The sequence below is a fragment of the Sander vitreus genome, chromosome 13 (genome assembly GCF_031162955.1).
Source record: "Sander vitreus isolate 19-12246 chromosome 13, sanVit1, whole genome shotgun sequence".
NCBI lineage: Eukaryota > Metazoa > Chordata > Actinopteri > Perciformes > Percidae > Sander > Sander vitreus.
In genome coordinates, this window is record NC_135867.1 from 12,415,360 (window position 1) to 12,437,994 (window position 22,635).

A 22,635-nucleotide genomic window follows, 5' to 3' on the forward strand; every position below is an offset into this window, starting at 1 on the left:
CTAGGCCTACAGCTTTTTAATGACACAAAACCTTAATGTAGCCGAGCTTTTTGTGTAGTTTAGTAGTTTTAACCATAGACTTGTTTTGACTTAATGGTTGATATTTCAAATGAATGAATGAAATGAATCGCAATGTGATTGGAGAATGATTAAATTATATTATTATATTAATTTATCTTTTACTTGGTATGAAGTGGAAATGTTCTCATGATTTATGATTATATCTTTATTGTAGCTACATTGCCACATTTCTCAGTTTTAGCATAGTAACATATTTTAGCAGCAAACTATCAAAACAGTCAAACTGAGAAGCGCTTCAGCACCAGTGACGTTTGAAGCTTCGGACGCCATCAGACACGTGGTATTCCTTAGTACAAGCAGAGAGTATCTTTGGTATAATTAAAGATCCTATGCAAAAATCCTTCTATACCGTCTCTGGTACATGCTCCGACCCGACTCAAAATGTATTAAACCTTATTTTTGCAGTCTATGATTGAAACAGTGCGCTTCACAGAAGTAAAACAAGCTTCGGTATCATCTGCCCAATCTCTATTTCCCAGTGTTGGGTCTATAACAAGTATGGGGCCAAAAGGTTTAATGGGATAGACTATGTTGCGCATGCCCAGTAGTACATCCTTCTCGGTACTTCAGGGTAATGGCTGTGCTAGGTGGGACGAGCGGATCGACCGCATCCTTTGAGTGTGAAGCTCTTCCATCGAGAGGACCATTTTAACTCAGGCGGTGCCGAGTTAAAATGGTCGATATCCGACCCGAAAAGCATCCCGAAACAGCTGTAAATATTGCGAACATCGTCCTTTAGCTAAATGTAAGTTCTCTTTTTTCTTATTAGTCTGGCCTGGGGCTAACGTTAGCTCAGGATCAACGAGTCTGCTTGCTAAGCTAACTGGGAAAACAGTTGGTGCTAATCTTCAAAATGTTTTAGCTAACGTTATCTGCTTTTGTATGAATGTGTGTCTAAAGTGGTAGCGTAAAAACCAGGCTAATGCCCCGGGTATATATATTTTTCGGGTTGAAATGAGCTTTGTTGTTGACAGTAACGTTAGCTAACTGACGGCGATGCTAACTGACTAGCTACGTTAGCTTGAATTATTGGCACTGTGCCTGCTGCCTGCTCGATGCAGCTCATCATCTCTATACAGCACGTACAATGGTATAGCTTTCACTTCATTTACTTCACCTTTCTATATTATACTGCCACATACAAACCAGTCTAGTTAGCAAAGTGTTGCAGTCGTTTGCGACGTAACGTTAGCTAATAGTTTTTTTTTCTTCCGTGGAGACGGAGGGGTTACTAGAGTTCATGGCGTAACGTTACCACTATTTATGCAGCACTTACTCATCCATAACGTCTGTAGTGCCGATGTTTCAGTAAAGCGAGGCATGATATAAACACAACAATTTAGTCAAATCCAACCACACCTTGCCCTGTAGCTGTTTATGGATTACTTTAGGAAGGATAAAAATACAGTGGTAGACGGTCGCGTTATATAAACTCGGATTCTGCGAAGTGATCTCTTCTCTGGCCAATAGCAGTCGTGATGAAGTCAGAGTTATGTAAGTTATCAGGGTCCTCCTGTCCCGGGATGCAGCAATATGAATGGATGGAAAATGCATTGGCAACTTTGGAGTAGTCACAGGCATCATGATCAAACTTTAGTCTGATGTGAAACAACGCGTGTTATACAACAAGTAGATCCGACCAGGAAATCTGATTCGTCAACTAGACTAGACATTTAGAACGTGGTTAAATCAGCATGATGGCACACCAGGTTCATCACACAACGATATTACTTCACCATTTCCATGTCAACATTCCAAAGTCAAATCAAAAACGGTTTTGTTAAACATTTGTATTCATGAAAATCACGAACCACAGTGGAATACACAGAAGCTCTCCAACTAATTTTATATAAAGTGATTTATCGGATTGAATGAGTTAGTTTTATTATACAATTCTCTGGATTTATTGGAATGTTTGGTTATACAACAATTAGATCCAACCAGGCAATCTGATTGGTTAACTGGAGATTTAGAACATGCCTTAAATCTACATAATAGCATACCATCCTCATCACTAAAATATAATCTATATCCTTGACGTTCCGCTTCTGGGATTGCCCCGTTGCCGCCGGATAATCCGCGGGATTTCACTCATTTAGGCCGGATATCCATTGTTTTGGGCTTCCTTTGTGTTGGCATTTTAAACTGGTTGATTTATGAGGACTATGGTTAACCTTTTTTTCAGATCTCTGCAGGGTAAATCCAGACAGCTAGCTAGACTATCTGTCCAATCTGAGTTTTCTGTTGCATGACTAAAACAAACAAATTCCTTCCTGAGCCTATTTTGCAGCAGCACCGCAGCTTTTCTCCAGTGCTTAGCACCGCCCAAGACGATTGTGATTGGTTTAAAGAAATGCCAATAAACCAGAGCACGTTTTCCTCCCATCCCCGAATGTTAGAATAACATAAGCTGTGCCAGTGAGTCGGTGACACTGCGCTATGTTAAAAAAAAGCCTACATGTGAAGTTTGCAGGCATAGCAGCTAATGATGTATCATTGACAAATCTATTTTGTTTTTCAGCAGATATCTTAGGACTAGAAATCCTCTGTTGTTTTTTTCTTTAGTGATGCGTACCACTAGAACACAGGGCTTAAAGTATTCTGGCACGGTGCCCAGTCTCCGGCGTGCGGCCGTGAGGGGGGAAAAAAAATATTTTCGAGTCAATTGATTTCACATACCAATCATATGAGAGGAACACAGCTCTAACTAAGGCAGGGCTTAAAGTACTCGGGCCTGGTGCCGGATTTCTGGCGTTTGACTATTTTAGAAAAGTCCACATGGGATTTGTTTTCGATGCGCTGGGTTTAACCAATCATCTAACTTCCACCTACCAATGAAACAAGTTCTAGCCAATCAGATGCAAAATAGGGTGGGTCTTCGCCGAAAAGTGAGAGTGCGGTGGGGTCTCCGTGGTAACGCAGCTAAAAAAATGGAGGCAAAGTTTATCAAACTTGGAGCATGTAGATACAGCTTTAGTTGAGAAAGGACTTAAAAACAAATGGCGTTGGGCATGAATAGAGGACGAGAGGAAAAGGGTGGAGACGGGAAGCCGTTTAGCACTTGGTGCCTCAAATTGAGGGAGCCGGGCACTTGCTTCTGCAGCGCATGTTCAAGGAAGACACTGTACGGCAGCAGCGGTAAGAAAGTGCTTGCTAGTTATTAGATGCTAGTCACAAAGCTTTGGTCCGTGCACTCTGTCATACGAGTACGTTACCGCTGCGACTGCGCCTCCACTGACCGACCGTGTTTGTGATATAAACAATACATGTGTGCACGTTCATAGAGGAACACGATTTGTCATTAACGATGGCCACTGTGTAAAAGCTATCTGAAGCCCAAACTGCCTTGACAAAGCTGTCTGTTTGGAATCAGCACGGCTGTTATTTAAACCTAACGGCCTTGTCCCAGAGTTTAGACGTCTAGCTATATGAAAAGCTAAACAATGCAAAGTTTTTAATAAATGTACATGAAGCAACTAATGTCAACATGGACAAAGTCATGAATGTACTAATTCGCTCTTTTGATGATGACCTGGCCAAAGTAACATGACCTGTTAATTTAACAACCATATGTTAAATAAACACTCTCCATTGACTGTTAATTTAACATATGGTTGGAAGAAGTAAGAATTGATCCAAAACTTTTTACTTCTTAAAAATTATGACTTTTATTACTGTGTAATGGAAGGACTGTTTTGCCCCTCCCTCCCCCCGTTCCCAAAACAGTTTCAGGCTCAGGATTTTTTTTCACTTTAAGCCCTGAGAACCGGCAGAGCCCACAATGTTGAATGTTGTGATTTTCTAAATGGAATGATTCATTCATTGTTATTTCCCTCCTGCCCTAACTTTAGCCTAAATACCTATTCTGCACATTCCTATATTGTCATAATATTAGAATAACATTTTAAAAAAACCTCCATTGAGTTTTTTTTTTTGGTGTTTCTGACAAAAAACATCCCCATATTCGGCAGGAGCAGCGCTAATTAACGTGGAGCACATTGAGACAATAAATGGGACAGAGAAACTAATTTGCACACAAATGTTCACTTATAATCGCTTATAATCCCACTAAGGTATGTAGGCCACAGGATTCATCATTTGCAGTGTTTCAGCTAGTAACTGCAGTGTAATTTATTAGGTGAAAGGAAGTTAAATAGAAATGCTATCTTTTGTATGAAAATAAGCAATACAATTATGTTTATCTTGGCTGATAATTCCTACACTATAAAAGAGGATTACACAGTTTGCATGTTCTGCTGCATTGCAGATTGCAAAGCGCACCTGACTACAGGAGCCATTTAGCTCAGACTTGCAGAGTACACAGTTGGTGCCGTTCGAGGTCGGATCACGTTCTCACCACAAACGAACCGCTCCAGAGTTTGTTGGTGCGCTTGTTTGGTCTGCTTTTGTTGTGCACCCGAGTGCGATTGCCACATTCACACCTGCCCAAACGAACTGCACCAATGGGGTAAACTAACTCAAGTGAGATTCAATCGAACTAAATGAGGCAGGTGTGAAAGCCCCCTAAAATGATCCCAGTCAGGATCCAGTTTGAGTTCAATAAAATTCCACATGTTGATTCCCCAAACATATTTTTTATGTGTGTGTATATATATATATATATATATATATATATATATATATATATATACCAATTTTGAAAAAGAAATGAAAACATTACGGCACAAATCTTTTTATTTACTTTTCAGCTCCTGCTACGTGATCCCCTAGTGTCTGTGCGTAACGTGGAGTTTCTCCTGCATCCTATAAGTGTAATGTCAGACAGCCATTCCCCAGCAATATAAGATCTTAGTAGAAGCATGCTGCATACTTATTGGCTCACTAACGCTGATGAGATTTACTCCTTAGGTATTAAAATTGGGCATTGAATGACGAGGCATTTTTCGATACTCGGTACTGGCAATATAGAGGCGGTGTCTAAAAAGTATTGAATTCGGTACCCAGCCTTATACGTGAATAAGCCTTTGTTTAATGTACTGTATATAATCTTACTTCTGGAACTGGAACAACCATAGAAATAAAAAATTGATTAATTCACTCCATTTTATTTCTATGGCAACAAAGTTTTGGCAATCCTGGAGTTTTGGCAATTACATCGTACTAGCTGTTTTCCCAGGATTGTGTTTCCTATATGCCTTAGCGAGCAGCAGAGAGGAATGTCACTACCCAATGTGAGTCAAGTGCAGATGTGAGTTGCGCATGCTCAGATTTACGGTTTACGGCATAATGCCAAGGGATCCGGATCAGCTATCTATGATTGTTTGATTGCTAACGTTAGCTCAAAACGCCATTTAAATGACAGCCTTTGTTGTGTTTGATTGCTAACTTGTAGCCAGCAGTTAACGAACTTCGTTATGTAGGTCAATATTTATTGTTTATTTATTTATAATAAATATATATTTATTTATTATTTATTGACATTACAGAAGTCTCTCGTTAGCAGGTTCTTGTCGGCTACTTCAGCCTCTAATCTAGAACTGACATTGGGGATCATGCCGTAAAAATAGGGCTGCACGATATTTTGTTTCATCGTCTACATCGCGATGTGCGCATGCGCGATAGTCACATCGCTGGATGTTGCGATGTTGACACTACAACTTCTTTGCTGCTTGATAAAAAAAAAGTAAACTTTCACCGTTCTCCTTTTCCATGATTGTTACCGGCCGACCCTTCCCCTTTTAAGACAGGTGGTCATGTGACGTAACGTTAGTCCGACGGGGGGGGGGGGGGTTTGTTATGGGAAGTGAGGCTCTCCCGTGTGTAGAAAAGTACCGTAAGCGGACACAGTGATGCACATGCTTTTCCATGGGTAGTGAAGCTACAGTAGTCAGTGTTTTATGTTCGCTGCAAAGACAAACTTAATCACGACATCTCCCGGCCATTTTTCACCGCAGAAAGCTGCTACCAGCCAGGCTAAAGCTAACCTAGTTAGCCTATAGAAACAAGGCGTCTGTCCCAACTAACGTTATGGTTCAGAGCTGGAACCGTAACACTAATCTACAACAGCAGTCTGTTTCTGATATAACGTAATTTACACTGATTTAAGTGCTCTTGGTCACACAGTTTGTTGAAGAGTGTGACATGCAGGCTCTGCATGCAAAGCAAACCAACAGTCATGATCTATTTTAATCAATGTATCAAACAACCAAAGCAGGCCCCGCTAGTCGACCACAACATCAAGTTTAGAGGAAGCAACATGCATGCATTATTAATATCATTCACTTTAGCCTGGATTGATGTTATATGAATACAATGGTGTCATGTCAGTCAACCAGTGGATTTCTTCCTAAATTCCCTCTCCAAAATCACTTCAGAAGAGTAATCCCAGTGCTTACTTGCTTTGGTTTTTGTAAAGCATTAAAGTTCAACAAAGACTGGTTCACATAAGAAAATTACCTTTTTTATTTTCTTTGTAGATGCACTCCCCTACAAAATCACTCCAGTAGTTGAGAATGATTTAGTATTTCTAAATAGGGCTATTTATGTCCTCTTGTAAAAATGTGTCCTTTTTTTCATATCACAATATATATCGCAGGGGAAAAAAATATTGCAATGTAAGTTTTTTTCAATATCGTGCAGGCCTACGTGAAAATGTGATGCCTTACGCTAAATAATAAATTACTGCTATGTAATGTACCTATCTCATTATTCTGTGGCTAACAGCAAAACAGATCTGCGTGAAATCATCATTGTCGCAAAGTGACGCATGTGCAACTCGCATCTGCGCTCGACTCATCGGGTAGTGACAAGGAACATGGCGGGAAGGAAGAAAGTCAACAAACCGAGTTGTATCTGTAAATGTAGTAGTCTATGTCAGTAGTCTTTGGTTTTGTTGACTGCCCCACCTGAATGATCCACCTTGCACAAACACAAAAAACATTGGGGAAGGAGCAAGGTAGCACTTTGTGAATTTGTTACAGGTGATCATTTCAACAGCATACTTGAAATCATAATTTTGGTTTCAGCACCAATTTGTAATACCAAGTCTTAAATTAACAGTGACATATCTGACATGAGTGGGTTGGTGTCAGTTTAGGTGAAAAAATCCTGAGTATTCCCTAATCATGTTTTTTTTTTTTTTTTTTTTTTTTATGGGTGTAACTGTCACCATTACATCACTTCTTGAAACATATTTGTGAATCAGTGTATCGTAGAGGTGTGACTAGATTCTCGCGATATCGCAGTGAGACACGGCAATGCCAGTTAAGCAGACACAAGTGAGGTTTACTTTTCAAAACTTCACACTAGGGCTGGGCAATATATCGATATTATATCGATATCATGATATGAGACTAGATATCGTCTTACATTTTGGATATCGTAAAATCGTAATATATTAAGTGTTGTCTTTTTCTGGTTTTGAAGGCTGCATTACAGTAAAGTGATGTAGTTTTCTGAGCTTAGCAGACTGTTCTGTTCTATTATTTGCCTTTACACAATGTGTCATTAAATCGACATTTCTGATGATTATTTATCAAAAATCTCATTGTGTAAATAATATTTTGTGAAAGCACCAATTGTCAATCCTACAATATCGTCGCAATATCGACATCAATGTATTTGTATTTGGTCTATCGATAAGAATATCGTGAAATTTGATTTTCTCCATATCGCCCAGCCTTACTTCACGCAGAAAGTGTTTGCTGCAATATAATGTAATGGCGAGATCGCTGTGCAATTGATGTTACACTTCAGAGAGACAGGCGCCTCTGCCCTGGTGACTGACTGACAGGCACAAGACAAAAGCATTCATAAGCACTGGTGAACAAGGCAATTTAAAGTGTTTTACATAAAACATGAAAGAGCACTTAAACGGTCATAAAATAAATATTCCAATACAAGAATAGAAGTTATAGTGCAGTGTAAGAAAGGAATACTTTTTTGATAATAGGTTGTAGGGATGGGTTTGGGAGGAGAAACAGACGCAGCAGTTATTTGGTCTGAAGAGGTTAGTTTTACAGGAGAGAAGCCATTTGAGTTCGTGGCAAAACCTTTCACAGTGCTCATTTTTCATTTTGTGACTTTAGATTGAATAAAAGACTATTTTTCCAGTCAGTGTTTCCTCTGTTGATTTTGCCATGGCAACCAAATAAACAGGGCGAGTACACTTGTCACTCAATCTTAGGCAAAGTGACAAACGGCTACGAAAGCCGTGACATGAAATCCGCACTCACGCAGGTCCCGTAAAATATGACAGCTACAGTTTGTTGGAAAATAGCATTGTGGACACTGAATTTGATGAATTTACTGTTTATCAGACCCCAGATGAGACAAGAAGCTAATGTTAGCGAACGCTGCGGTCCCTCTGCCTGTGACTCCCCGCTGCAGGAGACGCTGTATTCCTCCGACACGCTGTATTAACGTTACCGTTTTAAAACCGTTTTCCAGGTTAGTGGGGGTGCATACTGCTCAAAACCAACATGAAAAACGTAGCTAGTAATGTTCACTCAGCGTTTTGTTTTGTTGTTAAACTGTGTAAAATTAGCGGTGACGTTAAATCACCGGTTTTAGGTAACGGCACCCTACGGTACCGTCTATTTGCTGGATGGTTTCAAGGTAACGGTCGGTAGCTAACATTAGCAGATAAGCCCGTTGACCGCGACGTTATTGTTCATATTTTGGCACAATGTTTCTGACCGTATAGTGGTCATAGTGACTGAAAGTGAGGTGCTAAAAAGAAACTACAAAATGATAATCATGATTATTTTGATCAACATATTGATCACTATTAATTATCACGATTATTTGTGGATTTTAACCAAAACAAATTTTATTGTCACATAGGCTAATTATAACTGCTTTCACATCCATATTGTGCTACATTCCTCCTTTTGTTGAAGGATACTATGAAGGAGTGTGCCATTTCAGCTGTTGTGCGAACGCTTTTCAAACATGCACGTTTGCCGTGAAAAGATACAGGCAACGCAATTTTCTGTTCACGTTAACGGCACATGTTAAAATCTGGTGCCAATAGGGCACCGGATGATAGCTAAACGGTGTAGTGTGACTGTCTTTCAGTGTAGAGGATTCCAACTGCAGGACGTACAACAGTCTGCCGCTAAAGCTATGAGCTAAAAGACTCAAACTAGCACTGGTCACTGCTGTTGTCTGAAAAACAACACAGACGGGACAAAATGTTGCGTTTACTGGTAAACCTCGTGACGACTTATGACTGACTGCTATCTGTTGTGGAGTTTTTCTCACGTTACTCTGTCCTCGGTCCTCTGTGACTGTCTACATCTAAACTAAGCTGTGCGGTGCAGGGAACAACTCTGATTGGCTCATGGAGGCACGTGATCGGAGAGTGGTTTACGGAAAAAAAACCAAAAAACTTTGATACAGAGCGTTCTATGAACGGAATGAAGCATTTTAAATATCGATCACGTGAATTTGATCGTGGGAAGCCAAAATCGTGATTAAAATTCGATTAATTGTGCAGCCCTAGTTTTACATGCAAACAAGCTATTTTTTGAGTGTTTATCTCTCCTGTTTTCTTCTGCACTTTAATCTGTCTCTCTCTACCTCCCCGTGACCTCTCTTCACTCCCCACCCCAGTCCTCCTTTGCTGCTGGTTAGCTTTCATCTTTCTCCTCATTTCTTGCTGTCATTCTGTGTAACAGTTTCCTATTTTGTGCATGCCCCTCTTTCTCTGCAGTACACCCACTGTTAACATCCAGTCTTAGTGGTCAGTTCCGCCTGCCGATCAGAGGTTTACGCTGAGGCCATGGCTGTGAAGGACCGCGTAGAGGCGGTACTCAATGTGGGACTGCGTGTTCCAAGCATCATGCTGCTGGATGTCCTGTACCGCTGGGATGTCAGCTCCTTCTTCCAGAAGATACAGCGCTCCAGCCTCTCCAACAACCCCCTGTTCCAGTACAAATACCTGGCACTCTACCTGCACTACGTGGGTCAGTGTTGGTGACACACACACACATACACACACATACACACAGCCTGTTCCGCTACAAATACATTCCTCCTATATTAACACTTCTTAGAGGATTAGTGTAAAGCAAACACATTACACAAATGCTTTGCCCTGTCAGCACTACATAGCATTTTACACATTTGATAATGTAACACATGTATAAAGAGCTGTAGCCATTGGCCTGTGGCTGTTAGCTAAAGTGGCTCCTGTTCTGCTAGCTTTATCAGTAGGTCAAGAGCCAACAGTCACAATGTTAACCTCTCTTGGTTGGATTAGCATGTTTTATGTTTTTTTTTTTTTTTTTTTACCATTCAGCAAAGTCAGCCCTCTGTACCCAACTCTGTCAGTTTTAGAATTGTCACACATGGTGGTAGGCATTAAGTCATGAGGCTCTGCTTTGTAGTTATTACAAGACAGTCGGAAAGGGATTGTTTGGCATAATGGCAAAGTGGAGTCTGACCAAAAGTACCTGATCATCTGTTGATAAAAAGATAAATACCAGAAACCAGTTTTCCTCCTTCAGCTGTGTGGTTCTTGCCCCAGCAGTGGCATTCTGTCAGTGTCAGCGGTGCCAGTCAGAATTAGTTTGAAACTACCAAACGGAAGCAAAAGATTTAGTTGGAGCAAGAAAACAGAAAAATAACAAAGAAAAAGGCTTTCTAAGAATGCCAACTTTCATCAACACTGAACTGTTATATTATTTTTCTCAATGTTTGGTTGGCCAATTCCCCATGCACTTAAGTTCATTTTCACCTGCCAGTGAAAAGCTAGAGAGAATAATGTAAGTGGGAGTTAACACCATTCCCCCTGGATACCTAGTAAAAAGAATTGCTAGTGCAGTAACAAGGACATGATCCCTCACTGGCTTCCCACCAACATACACTAACCAAAGCATCCACTCAAAATGGAGGCACCACTGTCTGGAGTTGAATGCTGGGTATTTGAACAGTGTCTGTGATAGTGGGGCTAGTATTTGCCTAAATTTCAGTAAAATTAATTTCTTAAATAATCAAGTCTGTATCTTTAAGCAGTACAGTTGAGCTTAATAGTCTTAATAGTAATAGTGGAATTCCCATTTTTGGTTCACCACCACAGTTCTTCCTTGTGTGAAAGTGCATTCATCCACTAAATTTGACAAAAGTCCATAACTAATTGACTTACTCGTTGACCGTGAAGACAGACAAGCTGGCAAAAGCATAACCTCAGTGGTAAAGGTAGTGAAGTGATGGACACATTCCCCAAGTGCGGTGAAACATGGCATTAAAAACACTCTTCCTAGCTGTGTCTCTGGATCTAACTGGATGGTTGTCAGTTTTCTGTAACCATCCAATAAATAATTGCCACTTAAATGTTGATTAGCAAATATGTTTACAAGTGTAGCGTTAGTCTTTCTCAGCTGCTGTTAATCATGTGATCCAAGTAATGACACACCCTTTTCACAACCTCCTTTTGAGACCATCCCAGAAAAGCCCCTTGAGTCAGATCGCCACAGAGCCAATCATGAAGACATAAAACAAGGTATCTGCATTTCAGGGAGCCAGTCAGGTGTATTTTAGCATTTTCAGTGACACGGGAGCACTGGAAGATGGTAACAGTGATGTCAGGGTGAAGTGGACTCCGCAAAGTATAATGGTCAGACTGTGGTTTAACCTAGCTAAAAGAAAGTGTGTGGGTGTGTGGGGCAGTTTGTTAATGAGCCAATAGGCTTGGTATGTGCTGATGAGTGCTTTGGGTGGACAGGCAGAATAATAAGGGGAGAGAGGCAGTAAACCCGAAGTAACTGTTGCTATGCACTGAGGAGTTGTTTGGGGGTCAGGACTTTAGGAAGTAGACTGTTGTGCAATAAGCCTGTTGGCAGCAGTGACTGTTTGATTAGCTGTCAAAAATAGCTCCCTGCAATTACATAATAAACTTCTGTCACACACATGCTAAGTATATCACTTTTGTGTTGAAAATAGTATGGGCAGCAAATGGAAATCAACAGCGATGCTTTCATAATGCATGTATTGCCACTTTTTACTTTATGCTGTTTTTGTTGATTGTCTCTTACCAGTTGTGTGTGTGCGTGTGTGTCTGTCTGTATGTGTCTGCTATTGACTACAGGTTACATCCTGAGTTTGGTGCTCCTGACTCTGCCTCGTCAGCACCTGGTTAAACTCTACCTATATGTCCTAACGGCTCTGCTGTTGTTTGCTGGTCACCAAGTCTCAAGGTACACACACACACACACACACACACACAGACTTACATCCACTAGTAGACATGATAAGATGCAGCTATCCCGAGTTCTGTTACTCTGGTGAATGCCTTCAATAATAGAGAATGTTTGTGTGATGGCACCTGGTGCCCATGTTATTTCCATAACTGATGTATTCTTGTAACAGTGACATTAGAAGAAGGGGTCTGTTTCAGAAAGCAGGTTTAGTGAAAACTCTGAGTTTGTTAACCCTGTGATAAGGGAAACTCTGGGTTTTCTGTTTCAGAAAGGGAGGTTAATCAAACCTGAGAGAGGGGTATCTCCAGTCCGTTTCAGAAAGAGAGGTAACTTAACCTCAGAGAAAAACTAACCTGGTCGGGAGCAGGTTTTCTTCAGTAAACCTTGAGTCTCCTCCCTCTGACACAGCACTCTTTCATTTCCTCTTTCATTCATTCAGGCTGTATCAGGCGCATTTTAGCGCAGTTTGTTATCTGCATGAATAATTAAAAAAAAGGGTTGGTTTATTAACTAGGTTAGGCAGATAATAAAACGTTTTTTTTTTTTTCTCAAAACATGGCATTTCCTTTTTGTCGACGATCCGTTGAGAAAGAAGCTGTATTACTTCGCAGGGAGTTAAACATAAGGATGCACCGATCTGACTTTTTCAGTACCGATGCCTGGGCTTTGTGTATCTATTGATACCCGATACTGATCTGATACCGTATTAATAATAAACTGTATACTTTCCACCGTATACCTTCCTTCCACCATGTGGAAGAGACTAAAGGTACCAAACTTTCCTAACTAAACATTACTTTCCTAACTAAGAAAAAATAACATAGATGTAATGTATTGAATTTTTATTTATTTGTTATTTAAAAAAACAATTGTGCATTCAAATCGAAAATAGAATGTAATCAAACTTCCTAAAAAATTTAAATTGATAAAATGTAGCAGTAGAAACCAAATGGTGGCAAACATACAATAGTAATCAGTTAACATTGTAAACATGTAAAAAAAATATTTGAGTTCTTATGTATTTGTTATTAAAAAAACAAGCAATTGTGCATTCAAATCTAGTATTGTACTTTTCAGTACTACCACCACCCCTTGAAACATCTACTTTGCAGACATAGCAAACAGCCGATGAACTAGTTTGCGTGGCAAACTTGCTGTATGTGCGCATGAGTATTTGCGCTGACCAGTTTGTTTGTGGTTGTTGTTATGGTGAATTGTAGTATCATGGCTCCATTCATGCTGCCTTTTTATAGTGGTGGTGCACGCGCTTAACTCTTAGTGAACCTACTCTGAGTTGATTGAACCAACTGGAATCGGCTGTTCTGGAACCAAAAACTCAGTTTCCCATCTCAGGGTAAATCAACTCAGAGTTCAGGGTTAGACTCAGAGTTTGTTAAACCTCCTTCCTGAAACGGACCCCAGGTGGTTATAGTCTGTCAGATATACAAAAATCATGTATGCCATACTGGCAGTTATAATGGCTTGTTGTCATTGTAAGATTTGCAAGGGCAAACTGCACGGTTAATATACTATACTCAGCAAAAAAAGAAATGTCCTGTCACTTTCAACTGCTTTTATATTTTAAGCAAACTTAACATATGCAACTATTTGCATGAACATTAAAAGATTTAACAACTAAGACATAAACTGAACAATTATCACAGACATGTGACTAACGGAAATGGAATAATGTGTCCCTGAACAAAGGGGGCGTCAAAATCAAAAGTAGCCCTCAATATCTGGTGTGGCCACCAGCTGCATTAAGTACTGCAGTGCATCTCCTCCTCGTGTACTGCACCAGACTGGCCACTTCTTGCGGTTGTTGTTGCCATCCTGTACCTGTCCCGCAGGTGTGATATTCGGATGTACCGATCCTATGCAGGTGTTGTTACACGTGGTCTGCCACTGTGAGGACGATCAGCTGTGCTTCCTGTCTCCCTGTAGCGCTGTCTTAGGTGTCTCACAGTAGGGACATTGCAGTGTATTGCCCTGGCCACATCTGCTGTCCTCATGCCTCCTTGCACCATACCTAAGGCACGTTCATGCAGATTAAGCAGGGACCCTGGGCATCTTTCTTTTGGTGTTTTTCAGAGTCCGTCGAAAGGTCTCTTTACTTTCCTAATTTTCTTTTAACTGTAACCTTAATTGCCTACCGCCCTTAAGCTGTTATTGTCTGTTTCGACTGTTCAATAGGTGCATGTTCATTAATTGTTTATGGTTCATTGAACAAACATTGTTTAAACCATTTACAATGAAGATCTCTAAAGTTATTTTGATTTTTACAAAAGTATCTTTAAAATACATTGTCCTGAAAAAGGGGCGTTTCTTTTTTTTGCTGAGTTTATATTTTTTTCAAGGCCTTTACCCACAAAATATATTAATAGCTAGTGTGACTTTAACCTTGTGCTAGTCGAGATGATGGCTCGAAATCCTTGTGTTGAGCTATAGGTCAGTGTTTAATAAGTCACAATAGATTTCCCTGTAAATTGAGCATTTTGACCTCTCTCTGTCAGGGATTATGTCCGCAGTGAACTGGAGTCTGGCTATGAAGGATCCGTCTACCTGGAACCTCTCTCCATGAACAGATTCACCACTGCACTCATAAGTATAATATTACAAATGAAATATTACAAATGAATGCATTGAGACACTTGTACAGTATACATGACACGGCATGGATGCATCATGCACAAACCAAAACATAGGCAGGTGGATGTAGTTCTGCAGCTCCTTTCTGAGCTCACAGGATACCCTTTTTTCCTCTCCTTCGTGGTTGCCCATGCATCTGGAAAGTCTAGAAAAGTATCGAAAAAGAATGACATAGATCTTCAATTGTAGTTCTGCAATATACTGAGCGACTAAATTTAAACCCAAGGCTCTGCGACGGTGAAAATCCATCCTTCTTAAGGAAGGCACTTAACCCATACTGGATGTTACAGCTCTGTAAGAGGTTTGTGCCTCAATCTTTCTGTAGAGGAAGCGGTAGAAAAAGATAAGCATCTGTAGGTTTTTTTATATATACACTATTGCTTTGCTAGATTTAAAAAAAGCATCTATTTAAGGTCACATCACTTGGTTGCTGTTGGTGTAAATCTTAATGATCAGGTCACTCCTACCCCTAGTACTGTAAAAGCTAGTCCATGTTGAAATGCAATAGGTTTAGGTTAGTTGCTATGCTCTTGGGTCTATAGGACCTGGTTTCATCTTACTGGAGAGTAGATATGGAGTCTTTTGTGCTATAAATAGACCATAATGAGTGCTGAGTGAGATTTTACTGCACAGTGAAAGCATGAGAAAGCGAAAATTACATGGTTACAGTGACAAAGATATACGGATTATTATATACTTTTATTGTTGTATGTTGTGTTTGAATGTGCCTGACCACAAATGAAGTTCCCTCACAGGAAAAATGTATTTCATTGAATTGATGCAGAAAGAGGGGGAGATTAAAGCTGCTAAATAGGAAAGTGGTTTGTGTACGTGCATCTTCTTTCAGGTTGATCTTCTTTCATCTTCCTTCAGGTCAGCTGGTGGTGTGCACGCTATGTTCCTGTGTGATGCAGACCAAGAGGATTTGGCTTTTCTCTGCTCACCTCCTCCCTCTGGTGGCCAGACTGTGTCTTATCCCACTGGAGACCATTGTCTTCATCAATAAGTTCTCCATGATCTTCACAGGCCTGGAGGTCATTTACTTCCTGGCTTCTAACTTGTTGGTACCATACAACCTGGCCAAGACTGCCTACAGGGAGCTGGCTCAGGTAATAAACTAGTTATGTGGCCTAATGTTGTTGGCTTTTTCAGGTTATTACTGCATTTCAGCCATAGTGGTCCTGAGAGATTTGCTCACGTAATATAAATGTTATTCTGTCTTTGTCCCAATTACCTCCATCTCTCCTCTTCTCTGTCTCTGTCCCCCAGGTGGTGGAAGTGTACGGGCTGCTAGCTTTGGGTATGTCTCTATGGAACCAGCTGGTCCTTCCAGTTCTCTTTATGTGTTTCTGGCTACTGCTGTTCGCATTGCAGATCTACTCCTACTTCAGCACCAGAGACCAGCCTACCTCAAGGGAGAGGCTCCTTTTCCTCTTTCTTACCAGGTAGGCCCTGCCACTGGTTAGACTAGTGTTTTGTATATCAGCAGGTTATTGTGGACTTACTTGGAGTATAACATGTCATGTTTGTTTTTATTTGCCCTGTCTCGTAACTATTATTTACTCCGTCTCTCTCCTCCCTCCATGTCTTCAGTATAGCAGAATGTTGTAGTACACCGTACTCACTGCTGGGTCTGGTTTTCACCGTCTCCTTCATTGCTCTGGGAGTTCTCACACTCTGCAAGTTCTACCTGCAAGGTTACAGAGCCTTTATGAATGACAACACTATGCACAGGTCAGTCAGTGCATATCTCTGTGTGTGGGTACATTGAGGGTGTCTGTTAGTAAGTGGCTATACCTTTAATCACTTTGCATGTTTGTTTCCTGTCTGTCTGTGCAGGGGGATGACAGAAGGCATCACCCTGCTGATCCTCGCTGTCCAGACTGGCCTCATTGAGCTTCAAGTCATCCACCGAGCCTTCCTCCTCTCCATCATCCTCTTCATTGTTGTTGCTTCCATCCTGCAGTCCATGCTGGAGATAGCTGACCCCATAGTCCTGGCCCTGGGAGCATCAAGAGACAAGTTAAATACGTTTACCATACAACTATTTTTTATTTGAGTTTTTTAAGTTTAGTTTTTTTTTTTTTATAATTTTATATTAAAGGTCAAAACTAGTTGTTAATTATTTATTATTACCGCAACAAGGAAAGTACCCTGACCTGACCAAGTTGCTACAGATGAAGCTGATCGACTTCTCTTTTGCTCCCCCCCCCTCTGTCTGTCCTTTTTAGGAGTTTGTGGAAACACTTTAGAGCGGTGTCTCTGTGTCTGTTCCTGCTGATTTTCCCAGCCTACATGGCCTATATGATCTGTCAGTTCTTCCACATGGACTTCTGGCTACTCATCATCATCTCCTCCTCCATCCTCACATCACTGCAGGTGACGCACAGCTAGACACACACACAGAGCATACTCATGCTATTAAAAGTACTCCTACACCTCTCTGACCGTTTTGTATTTGTTTTGAATGTTTTAGGAAATTAAAGCACGATAGATTTAATTGCACTTAATTTGACTCAATTTATAGAGACAGAACATACTAGAAATCTTGCCTCAAACGCTCCTGTTTTACCAACTGCATCCGAAGATCCTTAAGCATCTGTACCGGTGATTAATTATTGAATTGTATTACATCAAAAATGCTGACACACTCCTCTGTCACCCCCCAGGTCCTCGGCACTCTGCTGATCTACATTCTCTTCATGGTGGAGGAGTTTCGAAAGGCTCCAGTAGAGAACATGGATGAAGTTATCTACTGTGTCAACGGGACGTACAGATTGCTGGAGTTCCTGGTGAGTGTCACACATGCATACACGGTATACAGAAACAAGAGGGAGCAGTGTTGACATACAATAATGCTTCTATGGCATTGACATATCGCTACCTCACTGTTGCTGATTTCTTCCCTTGCCAGGTCGCAGTATGTGTGGTGTGCTATGGCGTGTCAGAGACGGTATTTGGGGAGTGGAGTGTGATGGGAAGCACCATCATCCTGGTCCACTCGTATTATAACGTCTGGCTCAGAGCCCAGTTAGGTTGGCAGAGCTTCCTGCTCAGGAGAGATGCTGTAAACAAGATCAAAAGCCTCCCCACAGCCAGCAACACACAGCTGGAACAGTACAATGACATCTGCGCTATCTGCTACCAGGTATGATCTGCTTATGTGTGTTTGTGTTTATCTAAAGAGAGTACATGGCCAAGAATTAATGTTGTGCTTCAAGTTTAAAGCTTGGCTATTGTGAAATTTAATTTGATACATGCTAACATAGAGCAAAGTGGTTTTGAAACAAATTAAATGTCAAAGGAAACTTAACAAAACCACCTGTGTGTTTTTGTGCTTTTCCCATCCAGGACATGAACAGTGCTGTGATCACTCCATGCAGTCATTTCTTCCACGCTGGCTGTCTGAAGAAATGGCTTTATGTCCAGGAAACATGCCCCCTCTGTCACTCGCAACTCAAGAGCCAATCACCAACCACTGCTGTCCCCAACCAAGACGTCCCTGCAGCCAATCAGAACCCTGCAGGGCAGGAAGAAGCCCCAGCCAATAAGAATCAGAAAGATGACACTCTTCCAGATGATGGAAAGGAGGGGGGGCCAGGAGAACAGCACGGAGATAATGGACCTGCCATGTCAGCTGGAGAAACCACCTCCTCCTCCTCCTCTGGTGTGCCTTCTACTCCCCAGCATCTGGCCAGGACTTCGTCGTTGTCTTCTTCTCCTTCCCCACTTGTGACTGAATCTCAGAACCAGTCGCATACAGATCATCCTTCTTCGTCTTCCTCAGACACATTGGACATGCCCCCCTCTCTCTCATCTCTCTCCCACTCTTCCTCCTCACAGCCACTGGCCCAGGCAGAGATAACCCCCGTTGAACCTGAGCCCGCCCCTCAGATAAACCCAGGCTTCCTACTGGACAGCCAGGAGTCATCTAGTGGTCCATCATCACAGCTTGACCAGCCCACTTACCCTTCTGTGGAACAATTGCCTCCTTGCAGCCTCTGAGCCCCATCGTAACACACACGGCATACGTGCATGCACATGTAAACACACAATCTAAATAATCTAAAATCTGCCTATATTCTATTAGTCCAGCAGTTGGCTATCCCATCATGTTAGAAATTCAACTCCAAACCTCTCCATATCCATTTTGAGAGAAAAAAATACAAAACAATCTCTAAGCAGATCTTCATTACTGGGCATCAAATAAATACTGATTATTCCAACTTCACAACATGTTGCCATTTTTCAGGCAATTGTCTTGGAACAGTTTACCTAAATGTGTTTCCATGCTGAGTTTAACTTTCATGCCAGCAATGATTTCATTTCCCATTCAACACAAAAAAGGGAAAAGCAGTAATCTCATCTCAAAACTAATTAGTAGTTCTACATGATGTCCACGAAATGTGAAATCCTGAATGAAACTGAAGTACCACAACACTTCTAGCTTTTGACATTGATATCTATGATGACATTTCTAAAATCCTGCTTATGTCCTTCTCATTTCATGTGATGGTTGCTCCCATCATGCCTTTGTTTGTGTCGCTTCACTCTCATTGTCGTACATTTCATAGTATTTGGGTTCTCTTTAGTATGTGCCATGGTCTAACGAGGAATGGGTCAGAGGTTTAGAGAGCCTTGATAGGCTAGCGATAACTGGTAGTTGCATTTTAAACAGTCATAGCATTTCATATGGTTCACAACATCTCAAGTCTACAGATTTCTCCATTGGTTTTGATAAAGATGTTTGGTTTTCACTGTTGGATGACAGTAGCTATGTGTATTAGTGAATACACTAAGCATTAACAGAGACTGAATGTTGTTTCTTGAGGCCATCACGTGACCTGAAGCCTGGTGCTAAGCAGAGGATACATGGTGTGGTCTATTGAAGTGTTAGTGTGAACAAATCAAAGGGTTCACATGGGAAAAACTAATTAATTGTCAAGCTTTCTCTATTGTACTGCTTTGAATCAAACTTGTTTGGCTGGTCCCAGCAAAAACAGTTCTATCGCCAAACTTTTCTATTACTCTTAAAGAGATGTTATTTTTAAGATAATTTTTACATTACTGCTTTAATGAACAGCCCGCAGTGCAGACTGGCTAAAAACAAGGGAGAGAAAGACGGAGGGAGATAACATGTCACAGAGGCCACAGTTGGTATTGGAACCTTCAGCATTGTGAGAATGTGCAGTGTAAATTAGCCCACAGAGCAGGCAAGGAGCCCAAAATCTGTCGTTGTTGGCTTTACTTCATTCATGGTACTCATCCGCACTCATTTTCCTGAGCTCAGCTGATTTACAAACCCATTCAATCAGTCACATTTAACCAGTCCATCCCAAATTTGCCATCGAGCCAGCGATTGTTGACTCTTTCATGGCAGGAGCCAATCATCTTGCTCCCTCCAGCTCCTTTTTATAAACCGATCACATCAAGCACCCTGTGTTTTTTAAGACCATCATTATCCTCGTGCTGCTCAGTCACTTCACTCTATGAAATGTCATTACCAGCAAATTGAGCCGTTAAATAGGAAAGACTTTTGTTTCACACATGCCAACACATCAATGTGTTGGCTCCTCCACTTTGCAAATGGGGAGAAATGTGTGTGTTGAAGAGTCAGTGCTTATTGAAAGACTAAAACTTGAGAATGCTGAGTCTTGATGCACGCTTGTATGTAGAGCTTGCACGCTGCCACTGTTACCATAGCATTTATTTGTTTGTCTCCAATGTACTCTAACCTTGCTACCAATTTTATTTCTGCCATTTTTTTATTTTGTTTTGGGGTTGGGGGGGTTGCATTTGCACTAATGTCATTTATACTAGCAACGCTCCAAAGCTGTTCTGTGGCTGTGAGCAACCAAATACCTTCTGATGTGTTTGTGTATGAGGAAACAGCCTAATCTCTTTGTTTGTAATGTGTGTATATATACATGTTGCTCTGTATGGCATCTATATTAAACCAGGCGAGTGTTGATGTATAAATAAGATCAGGGCTTGGTTTCTCCAAAGCTTCCTAGTGGTTTGGTGTTCTTTGTTACTTTACATGCCTGTGAACAAAGACAAACTTTTGGCTAAGAAGCTTTTGGGGTAACCAAGCCTTCTGATCTGCGAGACCAGCCAGTGTTGGTGATTCTTCTGTCTGTATGACGCGTCCTTAAGCTGATGTGATCACTCTGGTGCCCTCTACTGTTAGGAGTGGGATCAGCATGGCGCAGAAGGACTGGGGATGCACTTGTTAACCCTCAACCGTATTACTTACTACCACTATTACTAAAGGTCTTATTACTATGAATGACTTTATTGTTGACATTGGAAAGCGTTGGCCACAGGGCTGAGAATGAATACATAATGTAGGATCAAACCTGGCCAACGCTGTATAACTGTTTATTTTTTTTAAGAGATGAAATTGAGAGTTTGATGTATTTTGCACATGTTCCTCTGACAGGTGAACATAAGGACTTTCTGTATTTTTGAAAAACTCATTCTCATTTTATTATCAGCTCCATTTCTTAAGACTTTGATGTAAAACAAAGTACTAAAAATAGTTACAAAGATTAAAACAGCCTCATACACTTGAGCATTCACTGTGGAGCATTTGACTGTGTCCAGCAGAGAGCTCACCTGTTCAACAATATGTCACGTGCTCCACAAGATGAGAACTGTCATTGGCAACTGTATGTGAATTTGCATTGCAGTATTAAGTGACAAATAACTGGCCGAGAAGCCTGTCAGCTGTTGATTCCTGATGTATTTGCTCAGTTTATACTCCATGTTGGAGAAATTGCGGATGTTGCGGTCACTCTCCAGGCTATGATCTGTGACATATCTTTTCATACGGTCTAAGACAGTTTAACATAAAATGTTTTAAGGCAATCATAGATCAATATTTAGTATAACAACTTATTAATCTGATAACCATAGGAAGTGTATGGATGCTATGGCAGAACGAAGCTTTTAAAGCTTTAAATGCATTATTTGCATTTGAATGCATCTCTTAAGATTTCAGCTGTGGGATTGACTTCATGTAAACTGCAAGTTGTCTGTGAGCTATTGTGCCAAACAAATACATGAACCCTTCACTGCTGCTCCACACTTTGAGCAGCATTAATTTGACATAGTAGTTCCCCCTGTCAGCTGTGAGCTTGGTGTGTGTTTAAAACATTCTAAAACAGTACATTTGCCATCAATCCATGTCAGTTAACACAAATTATACTTTACAATTGCTCTTGATTGACCTTCTGGTTAAATAGCTATATATATATATATATATATATATATATATATATATATATATATATATATATATATATATATATATATATATATATATATATATATATATATATATATATATATATATATATATATATATATATATAAAAAAAAAAGCCAATGTGTCCGACATGTCCCAATATTTCTTAATACTGAAAGAGTTCATGTATATTAATTTAAAATTGCTTCCATTGACTTTGATGGAGTAACCAGGAGGAATATAAACAGGCTACAGCCCATTTGATACCTGAATTCAATCTCCAATCTGAAATCCAGATGTTTATTTTCAATTGCAATATATCACAATACTTCGCAAAATCATTACTCTATAACACTGAAAATGTAAGCAAATATTGCAATGGAATCTATAGCTGCCACAAAGCACTCGGACCACGTTTCTCTTCATGAAGGCATTACAGATACATGACAGGTTGTTTTTTGTTTTTTTTCCTACACACACATTTAGGGAGCT

General features: G+C 40.6%; 1 protein-coding gene across 1 annotated transcript; it reads left to right on the forward strand.

Annotated features, from left to right (window-relative positions):
- The first annotated feature begins 636 nt into the window (after positions 1-636).
- Positions 637-22,172, forward strand: LOC144527372 (RING finger protein 145-like). The gene is made up of 12 exons (XM_078265322.1): positions 637-826; positions 9,758-10,010; positions 12,134-12,242; positions 14,759-14,850; positions 15,768-16,003; positions 16,164-16,339; positions 16,488-16,628; positions 16,734-16,916; positions 17,126-17,273; positions 17,564-17,686; positions 17,809-18,042; positions 18,246-22,172. The coding sequence occupies exons 2-12, from the start codon at positions 9,827-9,829 to the stop codon at positions 18,897-18,899; spliced, it is 2,280 nt and encodes a 759-aa protein (XP_078121448.1). The 5' UTR covers positions 637-826; positions 9,758-9,826; the 3' UTR covers positions 18,900-22,172.
- Positions 22,173-22,635: the final 463 nt, after the last annotated feature.